This window comes from Macaca mulatta, chromosome 2, assembly GCF_049350105.2.
Source record: "Macaca mulatta isolate MMU2019108-1 chromosome 2, T2T-MMU8v2.0, whole genome shotgun sequence".
NCBI lineage: Eukaryota > Metazoa > Chordata > Mammalia > Primates > Cercopithecidae > Macaca > Macaca mulatta.
In genome coordinates, this window is record NC_133407.1 from 33,817,110 (window position 1) to 33,829,307 (window position 12,198).

At 37.3% G+C, this 12,198-nt stretch overlaps 2 protein-coding genes across 4 annotated transcripts in view; one reads left to right on the plus strand and one right to left on the minus strand.

The window, feature by feature from the left end:
* Nucleotides 1-3,706, plus strand: part of COL6A6 (collagen type VI alpha 6 chain) — a 161,377-nt gene extending 157,671 nt beyond the window's left edge. The window contains exon 37 of the mRNA XM_077991442.1: nt 757-3,706. Coding sequence (XP_077847568.1) covers nt 757-946 — 190 coding nt within the window. The 3' untranslated portion in view covers nt 947-3,706. The remainder of the gene's footprint in view (nt 1-756) is intronic.
* Nucleotides 3,707-4,488: 782 nt separating this feature from the next.
* Nucleotides 4,489-12,198, minus strand: part of PIK3R4 (phosphoinositide-3-kinase regulatory subunit 4) — a 73,738-nt gene continuing 66,028 nt past the window's right edge. For all 3 annotated transcript variants that reach the window (XM_077991440.1, XM_077991441.1, XM_015132206.3), the window contains 6 exons: nt 11,767-11,978; nt 9,795-9,926; nt 7,055-7,155; nt 6,532-6,620; nt 6,162-6,270; nt 4,489-5,035 (listed from right to left, as the gene is read on the minus strand). In XM_077991440.1, the coding sequence (XP_077847566.1) occupies nt 4,865-5,035; nt 6,162-6,270; nt 6,532-6,620; nt 7,055-7,155; nt 9,795-9,926; nt 11,767-11,978 (814 nt within the window). In that variant the 3' untranslated portion in view covers nt 4,489-4,864. The remainder of the gene's footprint in view (nt 5,036-6,161; nt 6,271-6,531; nt 6,621-7,054; nt 7,156-9,794; nt 9,927-11,766; nt 11,979-12,198) is intronic.

A 12,198-nucleotide genomic window follows, 5' to 3' on the forward strand; every position in this document is an offset into this window, starting at 1 on the left:
TACTGTTGGGTTACTCATGACTCCTAGCCAGGCTCTTGATGTGCCTGCCAGACTGGGCTCTATTTCTATGTCCCCCATTGTACCTAACACCATGCCTTCTATTAAGCAGAGAGTAAACATATGGATGGATAGATGGACCTATTGTAGAAAGGAAGAGAGGAAAGAAGGGAGTGGCATACATTCATGCTTTCATTAGTCAAATACTTACTGAGTGACTGCTATGTGTTAAGCACTTTTAGGTTCCTGGGATTACTATAGTGAACAGACAAGATCTCATGAACTTTCTGTCTGGTTGGGTGGAAAAGTGGGGAACAGATCATAAAGAAGTTTACAGGTAAATAAAAGTTCAGATAGTGCCAAGTGTTATAAAGAAAATAGCATGATGTGCTGAGGCACTGGAAGTAGGAGTGGATCTGGGAAAACTATAGATATGGTGGTCTGTGATGAGGTACTGTTATGAACCCAAATCTAAATAATCTGAAGGACCATCCTTGGTAGATCTGAGTGGTACATATTCCATGAAGAAACTTTGCTGCTGAAATAATACTTTTGCATACTTTGATGAGATGTATCATTTGTCAGCTTCTGATATATGAGCCAATGTAAGTACCCAGTTTAATAATTTTAAAATTACCCTGGAGGAAGGCTGCAACAAGGAAATGGGTGAAACAATTAATTTAGTAAGACAGATTAATATGTAGTCTATTAAAGTTGAAATGGCATTTATCTTCTATGATGTTCTCTTTTGTTGTATAGCTTTGTTCCTGGACCATATAAAGCTACCCTCAAAGAAGATATATTACAGAAGGCAAAATTCTTTCAAGATCAAAAATATCTTTCAAGAGTAGCAAGAAGTGGCAGAGATGATGCTATTCAAAATTTTATCAGAAACACCTCCCATACCTTTAAGAATGGAAGAAGGGTGACAAAAAGTGCTCCCAAATGACGTGGTAAAAAAAAAAAAATATGCTTGAACAACTTAGCCTTAGGAAGCATAGTAAGACTCTGGACTTAAATAGTAACTAAATCTGCTGCCAGAACTCAAGCAACAGTTTGTAGGTTATCAGGTGATTTGACCCCCTGCATTCATTGGTATTAAGATATATCTTGTTCATTTATTTGACCACTCCTGACAATTCCAGCACTCTACAACTGATACGTTCAAGAACTGTTTCATTAGAAGACAGAAGAATGAAAGAAGTGTTTTGAAAAGTCTAATGGAGATATAAATTGAAGGTAAAATTTATATGATGTATGCATGTGTACATGAGTCAATGTTAATTCTTTTATCTCTGTCCAGTTCATTTCCTGCAAACCCATTCTCCTTTCCTAATTTAGTAATGTCTAACGCTCATCTATTTAATCAAAGTTATTTTTAAATGTTTTAAGCTACTCCAAAATTTACCCTAGAAATGGATGCTGTTTATATGTCATATTTTTAAAATTTGACCTTCTATTCCATTTAAACACACCACTGTGGGAGTTGTTTGCTTGGACTGATGAGAAGAGGGTAATTTTCTCCATCTCTAAATCCTCCTAAACTCACTGAAAAACTCATTAATTCCCACAGAACATAAATTATTGCTTTTGAGCTGGAAGTTTTCTCTTCATTAGGAAGCTTACTGCCATTTTGATGGAGCTTGAAGCCATTTTGATGGAATTCTAGTCTGTCTTTCCTGTTATGGTCATTTATTAATTTTCACTAATTCATATATGCTTTAGACAAGGAGAGTCAAGACACAACTTGTCATAGATGAAGCTCTGAGTTACTTTTACCCATCAGGTAGCTGTTTAGTCAATAATAAACAGCACCAAACAGGATTGGCAGAGCTCTTAAAAACAGCCTTAAATACATGCTGAGTTTAGAAAAATGTAAGAAAATAATTGTTTTAATCTACAAATTCATATGCAGTTGCAGAGATGCAAAAGAGATCAGAGTAAAAGTATGAAAGGTTTTAGAAGTACCTAGTCTCTAGTAGCATGCTCTGATAGCTTGTCCTCATCTGCATTTAATTTTTATTTTTATGATAGGGCTGATATTTTCAACAACTAAACACCCGAATTATTATAGCATTATTTAATTTAAACACAGTGTTCAGACCTTATCTCAGTCTAAGAGCTGGCTCCACAGTTGGTAGCAATGGCCCTGTTAGGCAGACTGTCCCCCTCTTTGGGAATGGCAAGAAGCCCTGCTTGGATGCATGGAGTGGATGGATACTGACACCAAGGACATTCAGATTTTCTTTCCTATACCTATTTTCATAAAACTTGGAAAGACAAACTATTCTGCAGCATTTTTTAAAAACCACTTCTGCCATTCTTACTTAGGTAAATCCAGAGATAGCACCTAATGTCTTCAGAGGAGACAGAAGTTCAAGGAGTTAAATGTCACATTCATACTTAGGTAGCAGAGAAGAATAAAACACATCAGGTTTGCTTCATCTATCCTAAGTGGTGCTTAGAGGTTCAGGAAAAATGTCTCAAGTACAGGAAATTAATGAGCAATATTTACAATGTATTTTAATAAAAGGGATTTTTCTAGTTAACTCTGAGTTAAGCACAAACTTTTCTTTTGTTAATTGTTGGAAATACCATTAAGATGTATTTGTCTGTTTTTCTGCACTGGCAAGTAAAGAACACCAAACAAATATTCCCTTGGTGACAGATTATTTTTAGCATTTTGGGCCATCTTTTGAATCACTAATAGGTGAGAGCTCTGAAGCATGCTGCAAATAGAAGTTCCTTTTTAAAAATGCCTAATATTAGTATTTTCCCTGATTTACCTCTTTCTCCTAAAAGTAGAAACAGCAAAAATTAAGTTGAATATAAATGTAATAAAGCTATATTTAACCCAAGAATCACACAAGCAGGATGCTTCTTGGTTTAAAAATGTGAATTAATCGACTGTAAAGGAACTGCCTCCCATTATCTCTGCACTCAGCTATGACTCAAACTTATTTTTTTTAAGTAGAGGTCAAAAGAAGATGCAACTTAACATGGCATCAGATTGTAATACTTAGCATTCAACCAAATAACTTTTTTCCAAAACTGGGGCTTTTCTGTGGGGCAAGGGGACAGAGAAGAATGGGTAGTAGCAGGAGAAAAGGATCATATCTCTGTCAGCCCACTCCATTTTTTTTTCTTAGCATTTCCCACATTTATCAGCCTTACAGCTTATCTAATGGCTCCAGGCTGAAGTCCAATCTCAGCATTACAGTTTCTATATCAAAAAAAATTTTCCCCAACCCCCTGCAGACTCTAAATCTGACTTAGTGGCTAGAAACCCTGTAAATATGGTTTTGGCAGACATTAAGGGGAAACAAAGGCAAGGCAACATGACAATGCCAAATTTGAAGCTATCTAGGCCTAGTTAGTCCATCATTCCTAACTTTGACATTTCTGAATGACTGGCATTTTCTGACAGTTTTGTTGTTTACCTGTCTAAAAACTAAGTGCAGCTGGCTCTGTATCTGTGGGTGCTCCACATCCATGAGTTCAACCATGGATAAAAAGTATTCAGAAAAAGATGTTTGTGTCTGTACTGAACATGTACAGACGTTTTTCTTTTCATTCTCTAAACAATACAGTATAACAACTATTTATATAGCATTTATAGTGTATTATATCACAAGTGATGTAGAAATAATTTAAAGTATATGAGAAGATGTGTGTAGATTATCTGCAAATACAACATCATTTTATGTAAGAGACTAGAGCATCTGTGGCTTTTGTTATCCTTGGGAGGTCCTGGAACCAATGCCCCAGATATACCTAGGGATGATTGTATTGAATCATGAAACTAGATATATGCTTTGTAAACTACATGTACTGTAACTTAATTATATAATTATAAAAATACAGAAAATTCTTTGCGTATTTCTAAGCAAGCAGGCTTTTCTCTTGGCTGAGATTTTTATAGACTCATGTAACTAATTTTAAACTAAAATATTCTGAATACCATAAACCCTTCTACAAGTGGATGAGAATTAAATATGGAGACAGTCTGTATGCAAATAGTAATCCATAACCTTGAAGGGTTTTATCTTAGTGGAAAAGACCAATTTTGGCCTTTTAATAAAAATGTATATTTTTGGTGTACTTTTAACTTTATTTTTCTTTTTCATGCATTCAATAGTCTATACTGGATAAAAGCAACCTGTTGGGCCAAGTGTCAGAATTTATGGTACAGCCCATAAAAAATAATGATGGCCAAGAGGAGGCATACTTGTATAACTAATATGCAGGAAATCAATTCTATAATGTTAAATAACTAATAAGGCAGACTGTAAAACACACAAGAAAGAGCAGAAAGAGCACAATATTTAGAGTCCAGAGATTTGGACCTAACGCCTGGTTCTGTCACTGATTCCTTGTGACATCGAGTCCATTTCTTCACCTTAGAACAAATGCTGCTGGAGAGATTATTCCTCTGCTTAAATTTACCATTTAAAAACACCACCAAAAACACAAACACTTAGGATGCACGAATACAGTTTAACTGCTTTGAATAGCATTTTTAATAGCAAAAATGTGTTTATACCTATAATAGCTTACAACCATCTTTTCAACCATCTTTTTCAATACAAAATAAACATTCATTTTCATATTTTATATTTCTCACCTCTATAACATATACAATAAAAATCCCAGACATTGTTGGCTGGCTGATTCTTGCAAAGAGATGCATAAGTAAACTAGTTAAGTACATCTTAACCATTTTGGGTATCATTTAGTCAGTCATGAAACAGTAATATAGAGACATAATTTTGAAAATTAAGCAAATGAATCTGTTCTCTAGAAATGCCTTTTGAGTTATAGTAGTATATTTATAACTTTATTACAATTTATACAAATCAGTAGGTTTTTATTTCCACACCTTCACAATCCCATCTCTAGAAGCAGTTACAATGAAGCCCTGTGTTGTCTGGAATGTGGCGACATCAGTGATGATGTCGTGATGTCCCACGGGCAGGGACTCTGGGCCCCTTCGAGGGGTGTCATCACTTGGTCCTACTTTCTGCTTATTCTGAATTTCCTGTCAGGGAGCAAGCCAGAAGTTAAAAGTCTGTACCATATTCTTCCTCTCGTCAATAGTCTTTGCTTCTGAGATACTGTTGTATTTAAGTTAACACCTTTTGTAAAGTAGTCATGCTTTCACAAATACACTGAGCAAAAGGAGTAGAAGAGCCAAAAATGACATTCCAGGGTCCTAGTCATTGGATTTCATGAGTAGCCACTTACAGATATGGAAAACTTATTTTAGGTCAATATTCTGTGCATATTAACTTTTGCCAACATCAAAAGAAAAAAGGGATAGAATACAATCAAAAGAGGTATAGCCAGGCACGTCGGGTCACACCTATAATCCCAGCACTTTGGGAGGCCAAGGTCTCCCAAGTCACAAGGTCAGGAGATCGAGACCATCCTGGCCAACATGATGAAACCCCGTCTCTACTAAAAATACAAAACTTAGCCAGGTGTGGTGGCACACACCTGTAGTCCCAGCTCCTTAGGAGGCTGAGGCAGGAGAATCGCTTGAACCCAGGAGGCAGAGGTTGCAGTGAGCAGAGATCGTGCCACTGCACTCCAGCCTGGGCGACAGAGCGAGACTCCGTCTCAAAAAACAAACAAACAAACAAACAAACAAAAAAAAGGTATACATGACCAGAATATAAAAAATACATAGCAGATGTTCTAGCACTTCTAAAGCTCATTAATATTTGTCATGAAGGAAGCACACTTTTATTTATGGAACACCTACTTTGGCCCAGGTACTAAGGGTATATTCTCTCACTTGAAGTTTCTGCCTGAGTCAAGAATACAAACTTTACAGTCCCAAAGCCAGGTTTGAATCCCAGCTTTCTGTTTACTAGCTGTGTGACCTTGAACAAGTTACTTAACCTCACTGTGCCTTTTTCATTTGTAAGAGGATAATAAAAGTGCTTCCTTACGATGTTATAAAGTACATACTGGTCATTTGAGCTATTACTTATATGCACTTTCTTTATGCTTATTTTACCTTAATAAAAGTTAATTTTTTTAATTCAAGAAAAAATAAATTTCCTAAATTCAAAGTACTCCTTGGTCACGTCATTTATTTTAATTCTGTTTACAAAACCCATGTTTGTGCTTACAAAAGTTGAATGAAAAGACTACAGTACCTGGACAACTTCAGTGCCTTCAATTATTTTCCTGTAGTAGGACACAGATGGGGAACTAGTACTTCCTGCAACAACATAGGACCTTTCTGGGTAGGCCAAGTCCCAAAACCTAGGGAAGAGGAAATAAATGACAACCTTTACAGGACAATGAGAGGAACTAATAATCATTGGCTTATCTTCATCAATGCATTGTTTTTCTTTTGCATTAGAAAAAGAGGTTTTTATAGAACAGCATACCATTGGTTACAAATAAAGTATTAACAGTTGTCCTTATAAGATGATTTTAAACATTACAGTGCCATCAGTATCTGTAATAACATCTTGTAAAAGTATCCATTTTATTCTTTAAGTATTTGTTGAGATCGTGTACCTTATTTTCATATCTGAGCCAGCTGTTAGCAGGACAGGATTTCCATCTGCAGGACTACAGTAGATACCATGGACGCTATGAGGAGAAGACTTAAAAGAAATAAATGTGGAGTCAAATAAAAGACATCCGTGTATTCCATAAATGATGGTGCTATTTCTAGAGGCAAGTTAACTGTCAGTAGCTTTACGAGCACCTGGTTACCTGAAGAAATGAGAGACCAGTTATGTATGCCCTATCTACCTCAATCTGGGCTTTTCCTAATTAAGCTAGATCTCACTGGGGTTCCAAAGAGACATCACAAGCTTTATGGGCTAGCAACTTATTTACCCACTAATGCAGAACACTAGCAAGGAAACACTCATGTAGCAATGGCCACATGATACTTGATGTTATTAAAAACCCAAATTTAAACATAACCCAAAAGCCCAACAGATACTAGGTTTGATTAAATGCCTGAAAGTACTTAGGATGTAGGGAATAATATCATCCTTTACAGTAAAAACTGTAAAAACTGAAGTCAAACCTGTAATTCAGAAAGTGGTGGTGCACTGCTGGCCCAGAGAGTAAATCTTCTGTCACCAGTCTCCATGTCCCACATGGACACTTCATTGTTGCCCTGAACAGCTAAAAGAGACAAAGGCCAGAATCTAGACTCAGACAAAAAGAGTTGGGGAAGATTACAACAAAACAAATTGCAGTCCTGAGAGAAAGACAAATCTCTTTCTTTCAGGGGGAGAGACAATATAAGAGGCTTTATTCACTTATTAATATTTATTGAGCCAGTAAATATTTTTACTATGGGCTAGTCATTGCGCTAGGCACTGAAGAAAAGATGGCAAAGCAGAAAAATTCCCAGTTTCATGGAACTTCCATTCTAGTGGGGACAATAGACAAAAATGCAAAGGCCCTTCTGAAGCAGGCATGTGCTTAGTTGAAAGAACAAGTCAGTGTGGCAGGAACAGACTGAGAATGGGAGATAAGTAGGAGAAAGGGCAGTAGTGCTGGTCACTTTCCATTTGCTGCTCTAAATCTGGCCTAAATGAACCACATCAACAAGCTCCTGTACCCCCTCTGGCTGGGTTTGCCAGCCTGTGATAGGCTAAGTAATGGCCCCAAAAGTATCCAAGTCCTATCCCCTGGAACCTGTGAATGGCACCTTATATGGCAAAGTGACTTTGCAGATGTGATGAAATTAAGGACCTTGAGACGGATTATTCTGGATTACTCAGGGGGCCCCACATGCAATCACAAATCTTAGACGAGGGAGGCAGATTTGGCAGCAAGAACAGAAAGCAACGTAACAACGAAACAAGATGCCATGTTGCTGGCTCTGAAGATGAAAGAAGGAGCCATTAGCCAAGGAATTTAGTTCTAGAAGCAGGAAAAGGCAAGGAAATAGATGTTCCCCTAGTGCCTCCAGAGGGAATACAGGTCTGCTGCTACCTTGATTTTGGTCCACAAAACCCATTTCAGACTTCTGGCCTCTAGAATTATTAAAAAAAAATAAGTTGTGGTGTAATAGGAAACTAATATATGCCTACGGGAAACCGCAGCAGGAGATCAAAGGGAGAGAGGGAAGAAAGTCAAGTCATTCACATCAGGCTGGTTATATCCCTCATCTCAAAGTCACTGCTCCTTTCAAGGTGGCCTTCTCTATTCCTTTCCAAATTCAGTAACCATGCCCTCCTCCCCTCAAGCCTTCTACTGCTACTCTGCTGTTACCAGCCCATATTACTGTGCTATCTTTTGTAATACCCCGACACCCAAACCTTTGTAAACAATTTTATTTGAAAATAAATTCTTAAATTATCCTACCTTGAGTGTGCTACTGTTTCCTGTTAGAATTCTGACTGATAAAGGTCAGGGAGGTGGCCAGAAGGCAGGTCCCATAAAGTCTTTTGGACCAAGAAGCCAATGGGAAGGTACTGAGCAGAAGAAACAAAATGGTCTTAAGAAGTACAGACAGAAGCAGGCTGTGAAGCTATTACATTAATAGGGAAAAGAGACTATAGTGGTTTGGACTAGGGAGATAGTGATGGAGGTAGTAAAGAGTGATCAAATTCTGGATATACTTTCAAATAGAACTTACAGGACTGGCTAATGGACTGGAAGTGGGATGAGAAAAAGAACAGGCGAGGATAATTCCAGGCTTCTGAGCACCCAGCTGCCATTTACTGAGAGAACACCATAGGAAGAGCGGGATAGGAGGCAGTGGTGGAGACACTTAGTAGAGAGGAAATCAAGCGTTCAGTTTAGTTAGACATGATGAGTTTACAAAATGCCTATTAGACATCTTAAGAAAAATAGATATGAGTCTGAATAATAGTTAAAGCATGAGATTGCATGAGATCACACACACAGCCAGTGTAGGAAAAGTGGTTGAGACCAAAGACTGGGTCCTGAGGCAGGCCACAAATTAAATGCCAGGAAGATGAGAAGGAACCAGTAGATCAAGAAGTTGTAGAATCAAGAGAAATGTCTTTGAAACCAGGTAAGGAAAGCATCTGAAAACAATAGAAATCAACTGTTCAAATGGTAAGTCAAATAAGAAAAGGGCTCACAATAACCACAGAACTTGGCAACATGGTGACTTTGATAGCAGCAGTGTATGCGATGGACTATATGTACAAGAAGGGACCACAAAGAGCCTAGAGGCAAGAGGGCTGAGGGAAAACGTAAGAATAATAAAAGCTATTATTTACCAACCATTAATTGTGTGGTAGAGTATGTACTTTGCATGTTTTATCTCAATTCCCTATAACTCTACAAAGCAAGTATTTTTAACTACATATTAAAGATGAGGAAAATCAGTTTCAAGAATTGCCCAAGTGTCACACCCAGGAGCCATACAAGAAAATTTCAGTGCCTAATGAGGGAAGGGAAGGGAAGCTTTCAAGCAACACAAAGGAAGCAGAGCAACAAGAAATTGCAACAGAGAAGGACGAGTCAAGGTTTCTAAGCTCTCTAAGAAGATGGTGGCAGCTGTAACAAAACTAGGGGACACAGGAGAAGAAAAAAGGATAGGAGATGGTGGTGGACAGTTAAGAATGGAGAATAATGATGGTGACTGATGAGATCATTTTTGAACATAATAAATATTAGATGACAGTGAGGTATCAGTAGTGGCAACCTCCATAATTAGAAGAGAATCAAGCATTCAGTTCACATGTAAAATGAAACTAAAAATGTGAGTTTTGGCAGCAGGTTATTATGTACTTTCCAAGAAAATCTCCCAACACATGAAAGCCAGCCCTCCATCTTACCTGCAATCACCCAGGACTGATACAGAGGGTGCATTGAGAGGCGCCTGATTCGAGCCCTGGAAGGATGACAGTGACTTGAAATTGGCAATTGGAACCTCATGTCCCAACAAGCCATGGTACCACTGCTTGTACCTTAAAGAGAAAAAGCACAAAAAGATTACCATCTAATGATCAAAGTACATCAAGCTGCATTTATACAAATAGAATTAGCTTTTTATGAATTTATTTGAAAAATACCTTCATTACTTAAAAAAAAGTTTTGTTCTCATGAAGCTGTCTCACCAGTTTCAAACAGTACCCCTTTGGTTGTTAAATAACAGATATAAAGTGCTTATCATAATGCTACTACTAATAAGGTAAATTGAAAATGAATAATTTATTAGTTGCTGACATTGTTATTAACTGCCAAAGGCACCCACAAAAACAGAAGCTATTGAGAAGATACAAAATGAATTTGGTATGTCAAAATGTCCAGATTGCCTTAAATACCCAAAGATGTTTTACTGGTATTCAATGATCACTTTACCAATCCCAAAGTAGCAGCAGCTTTGTATCTATCATCAGATTTCAATTGTTTCCATTTGCCCTTCCCTCTTAAACATTCTATAGACAGGTATATTACATCTTTCTGTTCCTCTACAGTTTATTCACACAAAAGGCAAAAAAAAAAAAAAATGCATTCCATATAAACATATAAAAAGTAATAAAACAAAGGGCACACACTTAACAGTAACAAATGTAAGTTAGGGAATCTAGAAAACCGAAATTCAAGCACAGAAGATAATTCCTCTGAATTAGCATGCCAACTAGAAAAGAATAAGATGTGGTAGTTTCTCAAGCGGCAGGTTCAAAACACCATGAGGGAAAAACATGAAACTTAAAGGAAGAAAGGGGCAGATAGGAAAATGGGAAATGCTGATCAAAGAGTACAAAGTTTCAGTTAGGAGGAATAAGCTTTTGCTTTAGTGATCTACTGCACAGAATGGTGACTATAATACAGTGTATATTTCAAAGTTGCCAAAAGAGTAAATTGTAAATGTTTTCATAGCAAATACGTATGTAAGGTGATAGATTTGTTAGTTTGATTTAATCATCCTGCAATTAATACATGTATCAAAACGTCACACTGTACCCCATAAATATATACAATTGTTTGTCAATTAAAAATTAAATTTTACAAAAGCAGCAATCCCATTCTTGGGTATATATATGCCTGAGATTAATGGAAATATATGTCCTTACAAAGACTTGTTTGCAAATATTTACAGCAGGTTGACTCCGAAAAGCCAAACACTAGAAACAACTCAGCTATCCATCAACTGAGGGACAGAGGGATACACAAATTGTTATCTATAAAATGGAATATCATGAAACAATACATTTTCTAAAATCCTGCTTAAGCAAGCTAGATCACTTGGTTCATCTTTAGCCTTTGGAGACAAGGCAAATAATAAAGAAAGAAACCATTGCTTAGCTCTTCTCTCAACACCACGCACTGTGACAGATCCTTTTACTTCATTAACTCCTCAAAGCTGCCCTTGAAAGGATTAGCCCCATTTGAAGATGGAGATAGCTGAACCTCAGAGGAGTTAAACAACCTGCCTAAAGCTACTGGAATTTAAACCATGTCTGCCCAAACTCAGACGTTATTTTCCTTAAGTCAAGTCTGCTGCTTCACTGGCAGAGTAAGAGAATGCCAGCAAATCTGATCACTTAATGATTATAAAGTAAGGAGGCTCATTTAAGACAAGGACAATGAGGAGACTTTTATGCCTTAGGATACTGATTTCACCCTTTCAAACCTGTTTTTTAATGAAAAAAATAAAATTGCAAGTTATTTTAACATGACTATGAAAAGAAGAGATGGGAAAAATTACCAATGAACAAAGTGGAAAAAACTGCTTTCACAAGACAGCAATTGCAGGCATTAGTGGCATTCAAAACCCAGTCAATGACTTGAAAGTCAGCTTACCGATGCAGAGCCAGCATTGGTGGATGTCCACAGCAAAGGAAGTGATGAGGCCCGACTTTAAATCATGCTTTAAAGTCCACGCATTGCTTGAAGACCTAAGGTCCCAGCCAACCAGAGAGCCATTCACAGTGGCATAGGCAAGAACAGATTGTGCCCCAGAGTTGAAGTGGTGCATATCCACAACACAACCATCCTCCTTCTGATCTAGAATTCTAGAGAAATACACAAAGCACAGACGTTTCCAGTCACTGAAAACACAGCACTAGTCTCCCTTTAAGATGACTTTATATCCTATCCATAGTCAAGAAACAAGAGCTATGTGACTCCATCAAGCAAATGAAAGCTGATACATTAAAAAAAATTCCAGATGTAGAGAAGAATTGCAAAAATAGTAGAGTTCTTGTATATCATTCACTCAAGCTTCCCCTTAGG